This window comes from Sycon ciliatum, chromosome 6 (assembly GCF_964019385.1).
Source record: "Sycon ciliatum chromosome 6, ocSycCili1.1, whole genome shotgun sequence".
NCBI classification, from domain to species: Eukaryota; Metazoa; Porifera; class Calcarea; order Leucosolenida; family Sycettidae; genus Sycon; species Sycon ciliatum.
This window is the reverse complement of record NC_088648.1, coordinates 9,912,723-9,934,885: the sequence shown is the minus strand read 5'-3', so window position 1 is coordinate 9,934,885 and position 22,163 is coordinate 9,912,723. Positions and strand designations below refer to the sequence as shown.

The following is a 22,163-nucleotide window of genomic DNA, read 5'->3' as shown; positions in this document are numbered from 1 at the left end:
AGATCTCACCGTCGCGCACGTGTCCCTTTATGCAGTAACACATTTGGCAATTCACAGCCTCCCATAGTGCAGTGCAACACGCTAATGTCCTACAGATGGCACGTAACTGTAGCCAATTGTTAGCGCGAACAACCCAAACGAAAGTAAGATGAAAAACGCAAAGTGCTTTGTGATAATATGACCCAAGCGTAGCATGATTACATACATAAGACTCTAGCCATGGCTGATTACACAAACAGGTTTACTGCTTGAATTGAGAATCAAAAATTTGATGATTTTCCTGAGTCAGTACTGTCGAGGACACCATTTAAACGAGTGCCATGATAATATTATAGTCGTCTACATTTGTTCCAGCACATGTCCGTCAATACAGGCATCTAAATTGATGGCGATGACGCTTGAAGTGACGCCAATGCATTACGGCAATGGCTGTTCACGGTATTCACACGTAAAGCGCGTCAGTGTCCTTGTCAGGGACCTGCCATTGCTCTTCACTTCAGTCGCGCTTTGTCATTATTATAATGCAGGGCGCCCGTTTAGTGCGCTGTCTCGTGCATCGGGCATTCATCAAGGTTGACAGGTGCTGAGCATACATGCATTCTGTTCTTGGAAAATGACGAACATGACAACCATGTTTATACTGTGTTCATTAGCATAGCATGTAGTGAGTATTTGTGCCTCAGTTCACTTCAGTGAGTATGTGTGTCTCTGTTGACTTCACTGAGTACTTGTGTCTCTGTTCACTTCACTGAGCAATTGACGTTCTGGTTGTAGTTTGTATGACTGTGTGATCCATACACGTACAAGTACAAGTATGAGCTGAACGTTGGCTGATGTTCTACCTTCGTTCAGCCTCTGATTGTGAAGTCCCCTTCTCCCTTGCTAGTAGAGTGAGAAGATAATCCCTGCTAGTAGAGTGAGACTAGGGTGCCATCGCTCCGTACGCACTTGCGGAATACCTGCCACCCTCGGTCGACAATGTCCCGAACAATAGGGAATGATACCATGGTACCCTTGTACAATGTGTCATCCATTAAAATATTGTTCTCAAGCGGAGAGATCTCTTCAGAGCACGTGAACGCAATCGCAGCACGCCCACTAAAACGTTTGGCCGGAGTCTGGCCATACATGAACTTCCCTTTCTTCACTAATACGGGTGAAATATAAGTGATGTGCTGCCCAATGTAATGCTAAAATGTAATGATATGCTACATAACACACATTGACCAAATGGAGGACCAATGTGCTATGCATCATGCTGATTTTAATGACGAATCATTATGCTCGGGATTGCTAATCACCCTGGACTACAGAATTGAGTAAAACTGTAGGTATTACTCAACGATCATGCATCGTCATGTGAGGCACCCTGGCAATGAAACAGGCTAAAAGGAAAACGTTGGCACGATTGCAGTCAGTGATAATCAGACGCGACGGAAAACAACTGATGCGTTGAAACAGATATTCAATGTGGCTCAGGAGGAGGAGCGTGGGCAGACTAATGGCCTACAAATGCACGAGTAACATTACTACACAACAAGACCTTGAACATGTTGAGTGCAACATTCCCGTTACATGTACTTGCTTTGAAGTAATTAGTCCTCAGCAAAATCCATCGACCAGCGATCATTTGTCCCTTGGGACGAGCTACATTGTATATGTAACTTCAAGAAGTGATACTTAGTCCTTTTATGCACATGGAACACTGTATACAGTACGTGTACATGTATGGGTTCAAATACTGTACGCAGGTGACCTGGAGCCCCTTGTGAATCGAATTCAATCCATATACACCTCCAGCGTCTGAACAATGTTCAGCGCCGCGCGCTTCATGCTATCGGCCCTGGGGCACACCTACCCAGCCTGGCCATCCGCCGCACTGTTGCCTCGCTTGCCTGCCTGTACAAGCTGCACTACTTGCCTGGTCCTCCGCAGCTGCTCTCTGTGTTGCCACCGCGCCAAATCGTCTCTACCAACCCCAGAACTCGCAGCGAGCACGGTGCTGTCAGTGGCCATGACCACCAGCTCCAACACCAGCTGCCTGCATCTGCCCCGCTGGCACTGAAGCGCTCTTTCCCACACTGCAGCATCAGCGATTGGAACTCCCTCCCTGCCGCTCTCCTATCCCAGCCTCCCCACAGCAAGAGAATGCAATCATTCAAAACGAATGTTTACCGCCATCTTCGCAGCACAAACTGGCTCTGGGCAGTCGATTCCGTATGATTCATAATAATATATGAATAGTATGACGCTAAGACAGTTTCTCCCCCACAATCGCTCGTGTTAAGCCTTGGGTTTTTGCATCTTTCTTACCTGTACAGCTCTATCTTCTTCTTTTTTTTCATTGTTTTTGGTGCGTGTTTTTGGCCGTGACGCCGAGACCTCAGGTCGGCAGAGTCATCAATGCCCCACCATCACTGCTGCGTCTCGGTGCAGCGCCTGCTCATTAGTTGTCACGTTTGTCCTAGTCTCTGTACCATTGTCTTTCCTTATTCTTTTCGAGCTGGTTATGTGAACATAGTAAAAAAAAAAAAAAAAAATACTAGTACTAGTCATTTTGGATGTACATGTACATGTACAATGTAGCTACGAATCGTTTGTTCAGCATGCTGGGAGCAGTGTACGTGTACCCGTCAAGAATGTGAATGAGTCTGGCGTATGTTTATCTCTGGGTAATGTATACATGTACATGCCACACAGCGTATTGTCTTACTGTAGCATGACAACAACCCCCCTCCCCTATCTCGAGTATATATGTTGGACTCAGTAGAGCGTCCAGCCCCTATATGATGTCCAACCCCTATATAGAGTCCATTGGTCCAAAATCCACTGTACAGAGTCCAAACTTGGAATCAACTGTGGCTCAAAGTTTCGATGGACATCGCTCCCTGTATAGAGTCCAGCCAATTGGCTTCACCCCTATATAGAGTCCATTGGTCCAAAATCAACTGTACGGAGTCCAAACTTTGAAATCAACTATAAAGAGTCTTTATCATAGTTTATGTGGACAACACTCCCTGTATAAAGTCCAGCCAATTAGGCATCCCCTATCGAGTTCGAAATTAGACATAGGATCTGCTGTAAGCAGTGAATATTAACCAGAAAACGGCCTCTTTCTTTAATCCTTTACATCATTCACTTCTCAAGATAAACAAATATGTATTGAGGCGCCACTGCAGCCACTTCATTACATGAAAACCCTACAAACACCATCCTGAAATCAAGTGGTCTCTTCGCAGACGCTGCAAATTACAATATCTCAATCATGTAGTGTTGCCAAAATTGTGCACGCACACACACATGCACACACCCACACAACGCCAAGAATATACCTAGAAAAAACCCAAGAATCGAAAGAGAATAATGGAGAGCCCAGGATTAATTATTCGTTTTCAAATTATTGTGCGCGCGCACGCGCACACACACACACACACACACACACACACACAAACTTATACAACGCCAAGAAAACACCAAGAAAAGAGTAAAGACACAATACACACGCAACTCCAACAGCCATGCAAACGTCCACCCATTTACATGTAAAGTCAAGAGGGATAACAAATAATTATACGAAACGAATGCCTACGGGGACGGGTACACGCACGTTTACATACACGTAGTAGTGTAAGAGAGTAACATAGTGCAGTGGTCAGCATAATACTAGCACATGCTGAGAGTGCAATAGCAAGCTTCACCATTGCTCATGGCCATGCAAATGTTCAGCAGCACTCAGTTCCGCAAGCTTCTGAAGATCAGCACACCTGCAACAAATAGATAGCACAAGGATATGCTTATTACCGTAATGATGCATGGGAGCACACAACTACCAAGTTCTCAACGAATGTGATGCTCAATGAAAATCCATCCACTCAAAGACCTGTGAACAGGTGACGGTGGGGACAATAATCTATTAGTAATACGAGGAATAAGATCGTTTGTGCACACTCAAGACGCACAGACACACCAACATACATGTAGTGTACACAGTGTTTCACTTCACTGCAACTAAATTGAAATGAGATGATTTGAACAATCTGTATAGCGTTGCTGTCAGTCAGTCTTCCCCAAGATGGAAATGCAATGATTTGTTGTCACGAGGCAGTTTCACTGACACAACTTAAGTGTCATGTTCGTGACATCAAAACGGTTACTTCAGGGAATACGAGTATTAGCTTGAGAAGCTTTTTCTTGTAATTGGCATACAAGCAATCCTCCTAGTCCTACTACTACTAGTACACTGGCACTGCGTTTGTGGATCCCATTGTATTTGACATCATACTACAGGAAGAGTGTCGTGGAGTTCACATAATATTATTATCACAGGGATAAAAATACATTTCTCATGAAATAAAATAATAATTGATGATAGCTAGACAATCATATACGATTGATGCAAAGTCCTTGCAGTCCTTGAGGACTATTACGAAGTGGTTGATTACTTTTAGGGCATTCATTCAAGCAACATCAAACAAACGCGATACGCTCCTTGAAAATGGAAAAAAATTCAAGCATAACGACAGAACAGCAGACAAATCGAAACGAATAAAAGCTTCCTTACCTCAGTCATCGTCCTGCCCGGATGATGTAGTTGGACAGCCTTTTGACACGGTGGTACAGGCAGCTCTTGTCCAGTCAAACAGGGGTATCCTTGTGGCGTCGAACGAAAGAGAGTGTCAGTGTATCTGACTCGTCAGATTGCAACTGTGATGAACTTTTCTCTTTCTCCGCTTTCTGCTTTCATCCCTCGCTCTGATGAAACCGTTCAAACGTCTTACTGGCAGCAATGGCCAGCCAAACAGGGGATCCTTGTGGCGTCGAACGAAAGAGAGCGTCAGTGAACCTGACTCGTCAGATTTGAACTGTGCTGAACCTTTCTCGTTCTGCAATTTCTGCTTTCATCCCGCGCACTGATGAAACGTCTTCAGAGAACCACAAGACGCTTTCCAGATTTGATTTTGAACGTCTCCTTATCATCCTTGGTTACCTCGAGACAGATTACTGTCAGCAACTGCACAGCAGAATTGGCAGCCATGGCTGAAGTGAAGAAAGGAATGCGCTGCCACGAGGCAAGCAAAACTGAAAATGACTTGTGTTTGTTCTCTTTCGGGCACAACACACAGGACGGCGTGACTGGATAAACTGGACTCCTGGACTGTGAATAGGGGACTTGTAGAAAAAGTGTACTCCTTATAGGGGATTGCGCGGCAGGATGAAGCTGATCAAAACTGAGTGGACTCCTGGACTCTGTATAGTGGATTTTGGACCAATGGACTCTATATAGGGTGCTGGACATCATATAGTGCATGGACTCTATACTGAGTCCTACATATACTACTAGTAGTATGTAGTAATCCTGATGCTCTGATACATGCCGAGGCTAGCTGTGCTCAGTCTCCGGCTAGCTGTATGCTCAGTATACATTCTTGATCTTCTCTTCTTTTTTTTCCTTTCTCTTTTCTTTAAAATGTTTTACTGCCAGAACTCGTCTTCATATAAGGAGGCAGATATGCCTGTTTGTTGTACGACTTTAAATAAATCCATCCAACCAACCAACCAACACAGTCAGGAGGAGGTCTGGGACCTATCAGCAAGTGTACATGTGCTGAAAAATTGACAATAGCCATGCCCCATTCAAGATGGCCGATTGGGTCAACTCTCCAACTGGTCTTCCAGCATGTGCCAAGATCGCAGGGTATAATGGTCCGGTAAACACATGCACACGATCTGGTCTGTGGACTTGGTGAGTGGGGTGAACTCCGCTGGGACCGTGACTGTTCAACGCTTTTAAAACTTATCTATTTTTTTTAAGTTACTTCAGCATTGTCACTATGCATGTTCATGCACAATATACATAACAGGATTGCAACACGTTTCCACTGGGGGGCATCACCGTTTTACTGAATATGTGGGCGAATGAACCACAACAAAACACAGGAGAATGACATGACAGACGACCCTATAATTTTGGAGAGAGGGAAGAGAACAAACAAGGTGGAAAGGTGGAGAGTGTGGTCTGTCCAGCCTCTCTGGGGAGTACTAGCACCTCAGCATACCAATATATACGCGGTGGCTCAACTGTGCGTAGACTGTGAAAAATGCACATGTATGAAAGTAAGAACTGCCCAGTCTACTTCTACAGTGTAAGAGAACGGAATTAAGATATTATCCACATTGTACTTAATTCTTGCAGGTATGTTTACACGCACGCCGGCGCTTGGCATGACGAGATCCAACACGGCTATTACTCCTCGTGCGACGTTGATAGGCGGTGGGCCCGTGGGGCCGCCTACAAACTCCGAGTCGCGGAACGCTGCGATGCCTGCAAATACTGCGCTGGCAGGGCTGACAGCGTCCATTTCGACGTCCATTCATTCGAGGCTACGAGCATCTTCGCCTAGTTGTACTGCAACGGGGAACTGCCACAAAAGACCTCAACATGTTTGATATTTACGCGGATTAGTGGTTATGAGATTAGATTGCTGCAAGATGTGTCATTAAATACTGGTTAGTTTAGGCTTTAAAATACATGTCAAGTCTTGCAAACAGCTCGGAAACAGCTCGAAACAGACCTCATGATAATATACAGGCCCTCAGACATCTCAGCAGTTCGATACCAGGCAATGCACACCACACACATACACACACATACACTCACACACAAACGCTCGCTGAAACACACACACACATGTTGAGTCATTGAGTTAGCAGTTTAGTTTTTGTTTTTATAGGAGTGTTGAGAATGGACAAGCAAGCATAAAACTGTGGCAGGGTAGGTGGTTAGGACTAGCGACAATGGCAGCATTTTCTCAGTGTACCTACGCCTCGTAGACCACAGAGAAGCATGTATAGTGAGAGTGCCAACGTATTCTCTAAACCCACCACCTGACAATAACTATCCGATAGGCTGAAATTTGTGACCGCTGCATTAGTTAGCTGGGTCAGCTAATGGCCACTTTGCGAGGCGATTGCAGCGCTTTTACAGCCAACTTGGCCCACGCCTATAAACATCCTCCCCAAATGTTTAGAATAATTGTCAGTGATCACACAACCCTTTCATGCCTCCTTTCGTTGGAACGTCGGACTAGTAGTACGTATTTGAAGATATGGAGATAGGAGCGACTTCCAAGAGAACCCTCAGTACTGGATTGCTGTGGTCATCATTAGTGTATACATAAGGTGCACTCAGCATACACTCAGCAGTGAGCATCTACCAGGAGTCCAGGAAACGAAGTTTTGAACAAAATATGTATAGGATAGAAAGTGTAGATACGAGTAAATGATGGTGTATCAAGCCAACAATTGTCGGAGACTATAATCAAGAACTGCTATAGAATGACTTGCAAAATATTGCTCGCCAACAAGACTTCTAATGTCCCTGCAAGACAGTGGTAGTTTGTAAAACGAAGTGTTTCTACATGTAGATCATAGTTAGCTAGGCAATTGGCTGCAGAGTTGGTATACTCTTCAGGATGATTGAAATCGAGAATGTGCTTCGACGGTACAGAGTAGTGCATACCATACTTGTGTGTATAGCATAGCGAAAGCTGATAACGAAATTGAAATGTGAAACGAACAATGTACATGTACATGTACATGTCGATGGCAGATGATTGAAAACGGAACTGGACTACGGTTGTATGTTATGACGTATTATGTTAACGTTAACGTTCACGTTAATGTTAACGTGTGTTCACTTTCCTTTATACACACCTCGGCACTTCTTGGTCGGGATGCATTGTCCGTTCGCACTAGACAGGATATAGCCCTGCTTGCATGAGCAGCCAGGCGAGCAGGCGTAACACGTGTAGATAGACGTGCATGTTGGTTGGCAAATGCCACCACATTCAGTGTATTCAGCATTGGCGGGGCAACCTGGAAAGAGAGGTAGAATTACAACTGAGTGTCCTGCAACATTACCGAAGATGCATGAAGTATAATTATCCTAGATTTTGTAAGGAAAGATTTTGAAAAACAGTTCTCGGAAATACACCCCGGACTGAATTGCGCTTTCCCTATTTGCAGATAGATTGTCCATAAAGCCCAAACCACATCTGACAATGATAGATTGGGCTATCAACTTGGAGTTGTAACTTGTTTCTAAACAGCCTGACATTCTCACTACTACTCCCCACATCATCATCAAGTTCAAAAGCATACTGTAGGCAAATCTACAGGGACCCTGTGCTATGATATGGATAACGTGGTCTTAATTCAAAAATGAAACCAGGAACGAGAGCAATTCAGAGCTTCCTTCATCTTCAAAAGACCTACGTACACTTTGGCTGAAGGAACATCATGTGGTGTTGTATGGGTGTTGTAGTCTTTGAATTATAACTCAGATTGAGATCGAAGAAAGCATTGAAAGCATTAGGAAGCGACGACCATCATGGAGAATTCAAGGTGGGGAATTCACTTACTTGGGCAGAGTTTCTTGGGAATACACGGGCCATTGGCCGACCGCTTGATGTAGCCAGTCTTGCAAGCACAGCCAGGGAAGCAAGCCCTGCACACGACGGAGCTGCTACATGTTGGCTGGCATGCGCCGCCGCACTGCTGGTATTCCTCATTCGCGCCGCAAGCTGCACAACATTGTTTCACATAGAGAAGAAGGCAATGCCAGCTCAAAAACCATGCTCATATTGCCAAAAGTTTGAACGGTCAACTACCCTGGGCCTAGTTATGTGCCTTTGTAAGCTGTAGTCAGTCATTGTAATCAGAGTGTACACAAACCATCCATGGTACGGCGATAATGGCGTGGTTTTGGCATCTTAGAAGAGTTGAAATCTGTTGAAGGGGCATCGTACTTCTGAACATCATCATATCAACCATCGTCGGTTTTAGTGGTTTGTGGTCTTGGGGAAACTGGGGTGGGTATTGCGTAGTGAGGTTTTCTATTACAAATGTTGAGGTCTAACAGGACGACGGCATATTCTCCGGACATTACCACGGACAATGGGAACAGGTAGGTAGGACGACATTTATTCGGGAAGACGAAGAGACAGAGACCAAAGTATACTGTAATCTTCCAACACAAGGTACTTACTTGGACAGTTTTTCTCTGGCACACATGGCCCATTGGTGAAGAGCTTGACGTAGCCAGCTTTGCATCGACATCCAGGACTGCACACAAGGCAGTTGACTGGACCCTGGCACGTAGGCTGACATGCACCACCTTGACATTGCGAGTAGACTTCGTTCTTTGGGCACGTTGGTGTTGGTGGCACAGTGGCCAGGGTAGGCGGTACTGTGGCCAGGGAAGGCTTTGTCGGACCAGCTGCAGGGAAACACAAATTGGTGGAGAGGAAAGAGTCAGATACAATCACATAGTGACGTGCAAGATAAATATAAAATTGAATAGGAAACTTCCAAGTCGAAACCATGGAAATGATTAGCACGCATGTGGTCATGATACTCTATTGCATTCTACTAAACCGGCGAATTGAAAACACTGTAATTGTGCACCTTGAAAGTATATCTGCTGGGAACGGAAATTAGGCTCAGAATCAGCACTGTTCAATATCTACTTGTGTCTCCAGTCGTGTCCAGTTTGCGTATGGTATGATTCACTTTAGTAGTGTTTATAGTGGCATGCATGCAGTGTACATTGTGCACGTACGTGTAGGGCAGACTGGACAACATTGTCCCTGTGGAGTGACTGGCTCAGATCCATCGGAGCACACTGGTCGCAGACACAGCACCGCTGTACAGTCCAGCGGTGGCGGGCACACTGGGCAACACTGTCCCTCAGGAACATAGTAGTTGTCACAATGAGGAGCAGCGCATCGGACGAGAGCGCAGTCGAGTGGTGGCAGAGCTAAACATCCACAAAAGCAACAGCAAAGAGAATATTGTCATGCGCATTACATGAACACAAGCAGAAATACAAAGGCACTGGATATGGTCTTGAATATAGTAAAATTCAAAGCAGGCTTCTTAATTCGCCTTGTCCGCAGGTGACCGATGCCATGACATTCTCTGTTCAAGTCCTCCTATCGTATGTTTGAGTTGGTTCAAACCGTTCCCAGTATAGTGAAACCACTAACAGTGACAATCGATAAGCAAATATTACGATGACTGTGAAAGAAACCAGAAGGACAGTCTAAGTGCGGATGTTTTTTCCTTGCTGAAATATTGTACTTACGTGTTGGACACACTGGGCAGCACTGTCCTTCAGGAACATAGTAGTTAAGACAATCAGGAGCAGCGCAAAGGACGAGAGCGCAGTCGAGTGGTGGCAGAGCTAAACATCCACAAAAGCAACAGCAAAGAGAGTATTGTCATGAGGATTACATGAACACAGGCACAAAAACAAAGGCACCATTATTCTATGACAGATGTACATGTACATGCTGTTATACTTATACTTGTAGGAAATTAAGCAACAATACGTAGTTCGCCTCATCAGTAGTTCACATTATCCACTGAAAAAGTGAAACCATTAAAAGTGACAATCGATAAGCAAACTATTGAGGTGTACATGTAGGGAAAGAAACCAGAAAGACAGTCGGTAAGTGTGAAAGGTTAAACTCTCGCTGTTCTCGCCAAAGTTGGATGCCCCACTCCACCCGACTGTCTGGAAAACGTAAAAGGAGACGTGTCTTAGAGACTTTCCCTACTACTCCCACAATGCATGTCGCGTGAATTGAAAATTCCGGACATGCTAGTAGATTCTAGATTGGTAGCACACTGAGCAAGTACTTACTTGGGCAAACTTGACAGCACTGTCCCGGCGGGGTGATAGCATTGTAGCATTCAACCGGCTTGCAGTCGACCAGGTTGCAGTTGAGCGTTGGCGGCTCTTCAGTTGGCGGACTGGCGCATCGGCATACTGGACAGCCATCGAGTCCCGTAGCGAAGCCACCTTGGTCGGAGCAGTCCAGCCTACAGGTAAGCTCTGGGCATCTACATGTCCTGGCACATACATCCGGGCAGCACTTCTTACGACCAGTACACTGAACATCAAACGTACATTCGTCAACCTCGTCCCCTGGGAAGCACGCTGGTCGGGTCATAACACGAGGACATATTCCCTCCTTGTCAGCTGGAACAATACCTGTAGGAAAAGACGAGAGCATAGAACAGCATGACTATCCACATGGCAGAACACAATAAAATATCTTGAGACTCAGTTAGAATGATGTTTCAGCATCCGTGGGAATGCCACCACATTGCACAAATCTAAGCCTAAGGCGCAGATGTAGCTCCTAAAGCGGTGGGAGGTGACACAAAAGCTAACCGGATAATGTTGCTTGGTGCGCTCCGTTCGACTAGAGAAAAAAACAACTTGCTGCTTCGCACAAGAAACATTTTGAAGTTGTCCACAAGTACTTTCATTGCCAAGCGGACGTAGGCAAAAAAGTGACGAATCCATATAATAATAACTATGCAGTGTAAAGGTGTTCCAAGCAGCAGTTATATACATGTAAATACCACTCTACAAGTATAGAAGCAAATGGGGAGCCAATGATCAATAAAGTGAAGAAAACGGACCAAGGAACTACAAGTAAAAACTCATGAGCTGATTGTCAAGTCCCTAGTGGTGTTAGTGGACATTTTAGCGTAACTTGTAGTTCCTTGGTCCTTTTTCTTTACTATAAACTCTACAAGTAGTTTAGAGTTGCAGGACAGTATTCCCTAGTGCCCTGATTGGATAGATTTCCACAAGTCTGTCCACAGTCTAAGTGGTAGAAATGATTTTCCAATGTTAGCTTATCACCAGGAGGTGGGGACAAGAGGTGTCAAGAAAGCCTAGTACACCCCATGAAAGTCTTTCTCGGTCTTCAACATTCGTGATGAATTTTGATCACTTACTGAGGGAGTTGACAGCAACCAGTGCGGTTAAAACCAGAGCGATGGTCAAAGAACGGGCCATAGCGACGATACAACCTATCTCTCTTTCTCTCTGATAATATCCGAAGAAACGAAAACGAAGATTCGCTGGTGATAACTAATTCTCAGAGGCTTGTTTGCGGCTCTCGCTCACTTAGATTCTGACTTAGCTGTGAGTTATAGCCGGTTTTTTATACGGTCAGCGGCCGCTCTGCTCTCATACAGCCGGCCTAGACGATCCTGAAGACAACTGCAGTGAAGTGGACCTGACTGGCTCTTCGGATCGGACGGATTGCCGATGGTGAAGTTACCTTGATTGTCGTGTGAGTGTCATGGTATGTGTGTACAATAGTGCTTATGATGCTAGACCAGTTTTGTTTGTTGGAGAACAATGGTACAACCTGCCAGGACAGTATCCAGGTCCAGCGACCTTCCATGTACATGTAGATGTCTTAATTAACAATATTGCGAGGACACGTGCAGCCTGTACCATCCGTTCAAAGTTCCTCACAAGGACCGTGCGTGGGCTGACGGCTTGCAGTCTGGTCAACACCAAGGCAGTAAGGATTAGCACATGCTGCGTGGGGTTTTATCTGCAACGCGTCGCTGTCATAGTCTTGAATAGCTACGCGTGATGCCTTTCAAATCAGTGCCATCTCCCAGTTGCCAATGTGCCTTCAACGCACAGCCCGCTCGGACAGGTGAGGGACATTTCAGGGAGATCTCAAGGTCGTGCACGTGTCCTTTTGTGCAGTAACAAATGTGGCAATTCACGGCGTCCCATAGTGCAGCGCCTACAGATGGCACACCACTGTATGCGCGAACACACAAACCAATGTAAGATGAAAAACACACAGTGCTTTGTGATAATATGACCCAAGCGTAGCATGATAGCATACATAAGACTCTAGCCATGGCTGATTACACAAACAGGTTTCCTGCTTGAATTGAGAATCAAAAATGTGATGATTTTCGTTAGTCAGTATTGTCGAGAACACCATTTAAACGAATGCCATGATATACGTGTACAGTACATTGTGTTATGGCACATCTCCATTAATACAGGCATCTAAATGGATGACGATGACGCTTGAAGTGGCGCCAAAGCATTACTGCAATGACTGTTTACTGTAGTCATACGCGAAAGGCATCAGTGGTCGTGTCAGGGACCTGTCATTGATCTTCAGTCGCGCTTTGTCATATGCCCTAGTGAGGTGAATTGTCGGCTTCCATTCATCAAGGTTGACAGGTGCTGAGCATACTGTACTTGGAAAATGACGAACATGACAATCATGTTTATACTTCGTTCACTAGCATGGCAGGTCATGAGTATTTGTGTCTTTGTTCCGTTCAGGGAGCAATTGTGCCTCTGTTCTGTTCAGGGAGCAATTGTGCCTCTGTTGACTTCAGTGAATGATTGATGTTCTGGTTGTAGTCTGTATGACTGTGTGATCCATACAAGTACAAGTACATGTATGAGCTGAACGTTGGATGCTGATGCTCTATTGACCTTCAGCCTCTGATTGTGAAGTCCCCCCCCCCCATGCTAGTAGAGTGAGACTAGGGTACAATCGCTCCGTACGCACTTGCGGAATACCTGCCACGCTCAGTCACCAATGTCCCGAACAATATGGGAATGTTACCATTTTACCCTTGTACAATGTGTCATCCATTAAAGTATTGTTCTCAAGTGGAGAGATCTCTTCAGAGCACGTGAACGCAATCGCAGCACGCCCACTAAAACGTTTGGCTGGAGGCTGGCCATACACGAACTTCCCATTCTTCACTAATACGGATGAGTGATTTCATGTAAACAATGTGCTACCCAATGTAATGCTTAATGATATGCTACAAGACGAAATGGAGGACACATGTGCTATGCATTATGCCGATTTTAATGACGAATCAATATGCTCGAGATTGCTAATCAACCTGGAATACAACATTAAGTAAAACTATAGTGATTATTACTCAGCTATCATGTATCGTCAGGTGATGCATGCTGGCAATGAAAGGCTATATTAACGTTGGCACGATCACAGTCGCAGTTAATTAGACATGACGTAAAACAACTGACGCTTACACACACATATTCAATGTGGCTCACGGGAGAGGGGGGGGGGGCGTGGGCAGACTAATGGCTTACAAATACACCTGTAACATTACACAAGAAGATTTTGAACATGTTGACTTCAACGTTCCACTCCAACGTTCCACTCACTATGCTTTGAAGTATTTAGTCCTCCGCCGAATCTATCCTCCAGCAGCAATCATTTGTCCCCTGGGATGAGCTTACTGATCAAACAATGATAGTCATAGACTCATACACCTGTATCACTACATCATGTACATGACGTATACCGTACAGTGTACGTATAGTGTTCAAATACACAGGTACCATGGAGCCCCTTGTTAATCAATAGTTATTATTTTGACCCATATACATGTTCCATTTAGAGTCATTTTGGGTATACAGTACATATACAATGTAGCTACGAATCGAATGTTCATCACGTAGTCTAGCTGGGAGCATTTTCATTGCACGTGTACCCGTCAAGAATGTGGATGAGTCTGGCCTCTGTTTGTCTCTGGGTGATGCGTGACAGTCAGGTTGCCTGACACTTGTCAGCAATAGTAAATGTGCCGAAAAATTGACAATAGCCATGTCCCATTCTAGATGGCTGATTGGGTCAACTCTCCAACTGGTCGTCCAGCATGTGCCAAGATCACAGGGTATAATAGTCCGGTAAACACATGCACATGATCTGGTCTGTGGACTTGGTGAGTGGGGTGAACTCCGCTGGGACCGGGATTGTTCAACGCTGAACTTAACTAAGTTACTTCAGCATTGTTTCCATGCATGATGATATGCGAAAATCACCGTTGCACTGAATAAGGCGGCAAATGAACCGCAGCAAAACACAGGAGAATGAAATGACAGACGACCCAAGGAGAGAAAAGATACAAGGTGGGGCAGTGGAGAGTCTTGTCAGTCCAGCCTCTCTGGGGAAATAGTAGCACCGGAACGTAGTTGGTTTCGCCGAGACTCTATTCGTACAGCACGCGCAGACTTCTAGTTTTGGTTGCTTTGTGAGAGACAGAGTTGGACACACATACACTCATATTTTGAGGACACAACTTTTCCTCCGTACGTGGCTGAATCCTTGGCACTGTGGAGCACCGCTAATCCATGCCAGAACATTTTGCACTCGCTAAATACGTACTCTGATTGAATCTCTGAGCGTCTGGAAAGCAGGTGCTTTCCCAGTAGCATTGGGAACACAAGGTCTGTCTTTCACGGCAGGAACTGGCGTCTTTATACGTCTGTAGTTCGCTTGGCCACAGTGTTACAAAACGAAACAGTACTAACTGCAGATAACTGAACCATATAACAGGTGCGGGGTGTGATTCTAATGAAAAGACAATAGCTTCGACAAATCCACGTCTTCTTGGGAAGATATTGCTTAAAATCACGCAGAAAATAGGTAACATAGGTAAATAATGTGCCTATTAGGTGGCGGAATAACATTGGTAGGAGCCAAATCGGGCAGAAGCACTTTAAATAATTAAAATGAAAGCGAACGATAATGCAAACTGTGTAGCACGTCATTAAAATCAATAGCCAGCGTACAGCACACAGCGTACAGCGCACAGCGTAACGTTACAGCGTACAGCGTACAGCGTACAGCGCACAGCACACAGCGCACAGCGCACAGCGCACAGCGCACAGCGCACAGCGCACAGCGCACAGCGTACAGCGCACAGCGTACAGCGCACAGCGCACAGCGCACAGCATGACTAAACTAACATGCAGTCCGTGAAAGACTGGTGGCTCAGGCTTTTAAAGCGTGGAGAAATGGTGAAAGCATGATGACGACCTTGTAAAATCCGACTTAGGATGGCGTGCGTCTGTATCCTTGTAGTGTCACCTCTTATTTCCATCTGTTGCTTCTTCTGAGAATGCTTGTTGATGTCAGCATCACCTTGTCCTTGTCCTGATGTCCGTGTGATTGCTGGTTGTCTGCTGTTGCTGCCTTTATCTCCTGCCACTACTAGTGGTAGTGCAACATTAGTGCAATGCCATTTCTTTTTGCAATGTCATTTTGTGTTTTCATACCCTCATATCGTTGAACCATTTTTGGGATATTGCTCCTCGTGAACTAGCCTGCTTCTCTCTGATAAAAATCTAGTAGGTAGACGTCAGGTTAAAGACATAAAACATCATTCTGGACCCTGAAGAAGATGCACAATACATGTAGATAACGTTCCGATAGGAATGATGTACAGGTTCATGTGATCGTATTGAAGTACACCATTGTTCCACAGTATTGAAAAGGTCTTGCCTCTGTTGAGCGGTTCAGCTATCTAAAGTTACGCTGAGTCACGGAATATTCTAAGTAACTTGACCCCTTTGTTGGCAGTGTATGTCATGGATAATGCATCTGTTGCCAAGAAGGGAGAGCGGCGCTATCCCAGAACGTACATGTACATGTAGTGCCCGAGTCTTTAGTTTGGTTTATAACCTTACGAGATAGTGGGGAGCAAACACCTTCCCTAGTTTATTACCTGGTTAGCCAGTACACTGGTGGTGTTCTCTGACCACTGTGCCGTGTGACACGATTATCCTAAACTGACAGTATCACTCACACAGTGCACGCCCTACATCCAGCAGACACACAACTTCACTAACTGCTACTTTCAGAGTAAAGTCTTTGAGAGTGAAGTTGTAGATAGAACCGTTGTTGATAGCGATAGCGAAAAGCGTAAATTGGTATCCATTCAGCAATGTCTGTGCTGTTGATAAATGCTTCACGAGTAGGGCAGTGCGCTGCGTGCATACAATACAGTGGTGAGTGAACGTGCATGATTGTGCTCTGTCTTAAAAACAAAAGAGTGGCATTGCAGGCACAGACAAAGGAGGAAAGACCTTCAGTTCTACTGGAAAGATCCGGTATAGAATGATACAAAAGATTACGTAGATGTTACTGGCCACACCGATAAACCCATTATGCTGCAAACCAGCAGGCTTCCATCCGTTGCAAGTCACAGAAAAATGGAGAGGAAGAATATTATTGTACTCATCGTATGATTATTTGGAAATGGGTCTTGAAGACGCTAGGAATCTTTTCTAGTGGTAGGGATAGGTACGCGGACAGCGGCTGGTGCGAATGCAGCGACTGGTACGCGATGACTCCCTGATGTAGCCTGGCTTGCAAGCACAGCCCGGACCGCAGGCTGCGCAGGTCACACGACTGCCGCATGATGCCTGGCACAGTCCTCCGCATGTAGAGTAGACTTCATTGCGACCACAACCTACATGTACATGTACATGTAAGACAAGTAGAATGATAGAAATGACAAAATTAATGTCTACTAAGTAAAATGCCGTTTATTATTATTTTTAAAATTTTACTTTTATTATTTTTTCGGCAAGGCCGATGATGATGATGATGATGATGATGAAGTAAAAGGGAACCTGATGAAGGTAGTTTGCCGAAACGTTGTAATAATAATTATTGTAAAACGAGTTGAATTTTTGCAGTGTAATGTTCATGGAAGATAGCGTGTGGGCTCTACTCTTTTACTGAAAATGTATACAGTCATATGTGTACATGTATTGGGTGCATGTACATGTACATGTACAATGTACAATGTACAATGTACAATGTACAATGTACTGGTATGTATGCGCGCGTGTGCTTGTGTGCGTGTGTGTATGTGCACATCAAACACAATCATGGAAATTTATTATTATACTATTACCCGAAGGATGTACCCAGAGTGCTGACAGTGCTCAACACCACAAAGGCAGAGCGTAATACACAACAGAACAACAAGGACAATCAAGGCTTGTTTGCTGCTACTTTTTAAAAGTTTCATGCTCACGCAATCATCAGGCAACAGATGTTGCCTGATGATTGCGTGAGCAAATGAAGCAGAAAGAACGCAGCTACAATGTACAAGTGACAGTCTAGGGCCTTGCTCCTCATAGTGCTCTGTGCTCAAGGCCAGGTCAGACCAGAGCGCACCACACAAAGGCAACATACATGTTGACGAAAAGCTTTCCGTAACTCTGTTTTCGTGTTCGGAAACCACTTATCACACGGATACAATGTACATGTATGGCAACTTGCTGTGATTCGCACAGTAAGAGCATTCTGACTCTGCTGCTTTGAGCAGGTTTAAAAAAATCCTTCACTTGTTTGTGCACACCTTTGTGAGCACTATCACACCTTGATATTTTTAGTACTCTCATTGTATCCTGCTACTCTACCCTGATTGGTAAATCCTTCATTGTTATACAGTGATCCCTCTATAATCCGGCACCATTTGTGCCATGGGAAATTCTGCTGGATTAGGGAGGGTGCTGGATTAACAAATCGGATTTACTGCTGCAATGTGCATGTAGAGGACATTTTGGCTACTGAAAATTGTGCTGGTTTATAGAGGGTGCTGGTTTATAGAGGGTGCTGGTTTATAAAGTGCCGGATTAAAGAGGGACGACTGTACTTTTTGTTTAGACTTCATTGCGATGGGTTCAGCCAGTCAGTATGCCCTCCGCTGATAAAAAACATCTAGCTGTCCAGATATTTAGTATAATATGCCAGTATTAAACGATGCAAGGTGGATTTTCAGAGGGTGCAATTCTCTGTACTTGTACACATTGATTTCCGGCCGACAAGGGTTATGACAGATTGGCGTAAATCGTTGTAGATGTACATGCTTGGGTAGATACTGTAGGAAACTATCACGGTTGGCCACCTTCCTTTTCGGTACTGGTACCACTGGTATGGATTGATGTGCATTTCAAATCATGTTGCCACGAAATGCACTGGACATGGAGAGCTAGGAGGCCATTTTCACTTACGCTTGTTTGGGCACTGTGTCTTGCGAATGCAGCGTCCGAAGACACTCTTCTTGATGTACCCTGTCTTGCAGGAGCAACCTGGGCGACATGCAGCTCGGCACTGGACGTTGCTACCGCAGTATGGCTGGCACACTCCACCACATGCTGTGTACTCCTCGTGACGACGACACTTCGGTTCTGAGAAGCCAGCACGTAAGAAAATATACAATGTACTTCAAGTATGTAATGTATTTGATTTAGCTTAAAGTAGATTACGATGCAGGGAGGAATCATGAATATTATGATTAATTGTTTTATGAATGTCACCACGTAAAGTAAACAGGTTAACACCATTAATCGACGTGCAGATCATGTACATGGTTAGACTATTGGAATTTCTCCGGGCATGTTTGTTGAGGATAAACCTAGAGACTTACTTGGGCATCGCGATTTGCGAATGCAGCGTCCGTTGGCCGTTTTCTTGATGTATCCCCGTTTGCACGAGCACCCTGGACGGCACGCCCTGCAGACCACACTGCTGCCACAGGACGGCTGGCAGATACCACCACAGCGTGTGTATTCCTCATTGCGCCGGCACACTGGACGAGCTGGGTACAAGGAATAGGACAGGGAGCGACCGTTTACGTTTTCATTCCCCAAGGTTCCTCTGTATTTACAAGTAGGCTTATGTTTATTTAACGTGTTCAACAACAACAGACCCTAGTTACCTCCATGTTTCTATTACTTCAAGTAATCCAATTGCGTCACCAGAGGCATTTAAAGCTTGCCCATCGGGCTAATCACACATGCATCAGTGACTTTTTAGTCAATTATTCCGCATCAACGTGAGAGCAGCGTGGTTGTCTGGAACCGGTACATCTACTGCACGTTTGGTTTTTGCTGGAGTCAAAGGTTTTCATGTCAATTCGGTGTACCAGTACATTTACGTGTACATCATGCGGGGACCAAAAGCCCATCCAAGGGCCGAAGTGACTGCATAAGCCTTGGAGCTGCGTTCGGCGCATGCATGGGTTGGATTTCTTTAGCCACATCTGTAGCTAGCTACATGTACAAATGTATGTACATAATTATACTTATAGATACTCTAATTTCAGAAATGTTTGGTGCTCAATATTTTCGGTATGAGGGCAAAAGGCCAGGTTAGGTGGACAGAAATTTCAGGTACAGTCAACTTCGCTAATAACGACTACGGATATAACGAGAATTCGCGAATGACGACAGCATGTCCATGCCCAGAGCAAAGTCCCTTCCAACTGTAATACATATAATGAGACTTCGGGTATAACGACACTTCGCGAATAAGGACACTTTTTTGATACCCGGCCGAGTGTCGTTATAAGCGAAGTTTACTGTACAGAGAAGCAGTTCCCTATTAGATTGTGTGTTAGTGTTTGTTCGGTTTATTGAAAATGTAGGTATGAAAGAGATGCAACGAAAGTTTTTTAGTGAAGTAAAGTACACGGAAAATTTGTGAAATTACAGAATTCGTGATCTATTACATACGTGGCGTCGTGGTTCCACAGTTCACCTTCCTGCCGTTGACGAAGAAGTTGGCTTGGCAGTTGCCACAGTAGCTGGCCACACATCTAGCCTGTGGATATCTAGGACACTTGTTGAAACGGCATGGATCGACCAGACATGCCACCACGGGCGTGTAGCGCGGACATCCTGTAAACGCCATGAACAGAATGGTCAGAGTGGTCACTAGTCTTCCTGGCATAGTGCAGAAGGTAAAGTGGTAACCGTTGTGCGGTTTTTTAGAATTACCTGTGCGATCTATCACGATAACGACAGCATCACAGAGTAATCGTGGAGCATCGCTGATTTATGGGTTGCCTTTAGTACTGCTGCTGAGAATCATGTTTCTTCAGGGCTCTCTCACCCCCCCCCCCCTCAAGTCTCTAGATTTGAAAATAGCTTCATCCTCATACCTACATATACCGGTATGCTATAATAAATCTGAGGCTAGTATTCAACAACTGAAGAAAATGTGTAACTTTCTCTCCAAATATTTTCCAGCAGGGTTGCTCTTGTTCCACGGGACTCTGTAGAACTTGCCCTTGTGGTCTTTGTCTCTCAAGTGTGAAATCTCTGGTAGATGACTACCCTTGGTCCATGTACTGTACAGTTGCTCTAGCTGTGAGTGAAAATTGATATTTAAAAAAAAGTAGATAAGTATCGGATGTGTACCAGGTGTACTCAACGTTTCTAATCATGTGTACTGCCCAACTCACTTGCACACTGGCACACTCTGCAGCCTTTCTTGTCTGTAGCCAGGCCTCCCCTTTCGCGACACTTCAGCCTACAGGTGGTCTCTGTGACGTATGGACAAACTGGCGTTGCTACAATGACTCGCTTGCATCGCCTCGGACCGCAGGGCGTCGAGCAGCATTTCTCATTGACCTTGCACTGGTAGTCATGGAAACATTGATTCGGTTGGTACGGCTTGTAGACGCACGGTGCGAAGGTCAGGATTCGTGGACACACGCCTGGTCGCTTGGCAATGGTCAGGGACGAAACTAAACACATGCACACGCGCGTGCCCATACCCAAACACATGCGCATACACACGCACATACATGTACAGATGCCAGACAAACAGTTAGTTCAACTTAGCAGCAAGTCAAATATTTGGGGTTGATGGCATACATTGTAATATCTTTGAAAATGTGGTGACGTGCACAGACAGAGACACCCAAGACATGACAATAGAACATGCAATGACGGTACAGAAGGAGAGGGTTATTATTCTGTCCCCAGTGTGGGACGATCTCTGCACGTTATTTATGAAAACTATTGCTGTTACAAAGCCAACATGTCATTGTATCTTTGTGTAAAACATTCGAACTAGAAACTTGCACAACGAGAGAATTCTAAGACGTGACACAGGCGCAAATAACGTGGCAAGGCCGCCGCAATGTAGCGCCACCAAGTGTGACCAATCCGTAACACCCAGGTAACATTGTAGGTGTGGCATTGATCAGGCAACAATAATGGTAGAGAATAGAGATGATGCTGATCATTATAATTATTGATGGATGCTGACAATTGAAAGATGGTATCCGATATCACTCACCCTGAGCATTGCTTCCGACAGTCACTGCCAGCAAAACAGCGACAACCAGCGACGCCGTCATCTTCGTTGAACTGAAATGTGTTCCAGAGTACGTACCAGGCTGCAGATGAGCGGACATCAACTGACAAGGAAACAGTCTGCAATCACCGTATTATAGCAGTTCTATTTAAGCCTGTTCTTTGCCATTACATCACATCCGAACCTAAGCAAGGCTGCCAGGCGTGAATGCCTGGCGTGTCGAACCTCTGCGACTCGTACTCGTGTTCTGTGATGTCCTCATCGGGGTGTGCATTGTGATGTTCGGGCACAGCTGGATATGTCTAGGGCTAGCCCAGTCAGTGCCAGGAGCCATTTCTAGCCGTCTGGCACGCAGCAGCGTAACCAGCT

At 45.1% G+C, this 22,163-nt stretch overlaps 2 protein-coding genes across 2 annotated transcripts; both read right to left on the bottom strand.

Moving 5' to 3' along the window:
- Window positions 1–7,220: 7,220 nt before the first annotated feature.
- On the bottom strand, window positions 7,221–11,977 carry LOC135819325 (uncharacterized protein DDB_G0274171-like). The gene is made up of 7 exons (XM_065332513.1): window positions 11,815–11,977; window positions 10,706–11,056; window positions 10,145–10,243; window positions 9,620–9,817; window positions 9,047–9,277; window positions 8,421–8,582; window positions 7,221–7,875 (listed from the first exon to the last, which is right to left on the bottom strand). Exons 1-7 carry the CDS (start codon window positions 11,873–11,875, stop codon window positions 7,694–7,696), a joined length of 1,284 nt encoding a protein of 427 aa, XP_065188585.1. The 5' UTR covers window positions 11,876–11,977; the 3' UTR covers window positions 7,221–7,693.
- A 4,548-nt stretch (window positions 11,978–16,525) lies between these two features.
- On the bottom strand, window positions 16,526–21,929 carry LOC135819326 (uncharacterized). The gene is made up of 6 exons (XM_065332514.1): window positions 21,777–21,929; window positions 20,935–21,219; window positions 20,204–20,368; window positions 19,117–19,287; window positions 18,701–18,877; window positions 16,526–17,145 (listed from the first exon to the last, which is right to left on the bottom strand). The coding sequence occupies exons 1-6, from the start codon at window positions 21,892–21,894 to the stop codon at window positions 16,961–16,963; spliced, it is 1,101 nt and encodes a 366-aa protein (XP_065188586.1). The 5' UTR covers window positions 21,895–21,929; the 3' UTR covers window positions 16,526–16,960.
- Between the last annotated feature and the right edge of the window lie 234 nt (window positions 21,930–22,163).

Coding starts and splice junctions, on each gene's coding strand:
- LOC135819326 (XM_065332514.1), bottom strand. CDS start 21,894: ATGTCCGCTCATCTGCAGCCTGGTACGTACTCTGGAACACATTTCAGT. Junction 21,220..21,776: donor TGTCGGAAGCAATGCTCAGG/GTGAGTGATATC, acceptor GCATGTGTTTAG/TTTCGTCCCTGACCATTGCC. Junction 17,146..18,700: donor GACACAGTGCCCAAACAAGC/GTAAGTGAAAAT, acceptor ATGTACATGTAG/GTTGTGGTCGCAATGAAGTC.
- LOC135819325 (XM_065332513.1), bottom strand. CDS start 11,875: ATGGCCCGTTCTTTGACCATCGCTCTGGTTTTAACCGCACTGGTTGCT. Junction 9,818..10,144: donor CTGCCCAGTGTGTCCAACAC/GTAAGTACAATA, acceptor GTGGATGTTTAG/CTCTGCCACCACTCGACTGC. Junction 8,583..9,046: donor GCCAGAGAAAAACTGTCCAA/GTAAGTACCTTG, acceptor AATGTTGTGCAG/CTTGCGGCGCGAATGAGGAA.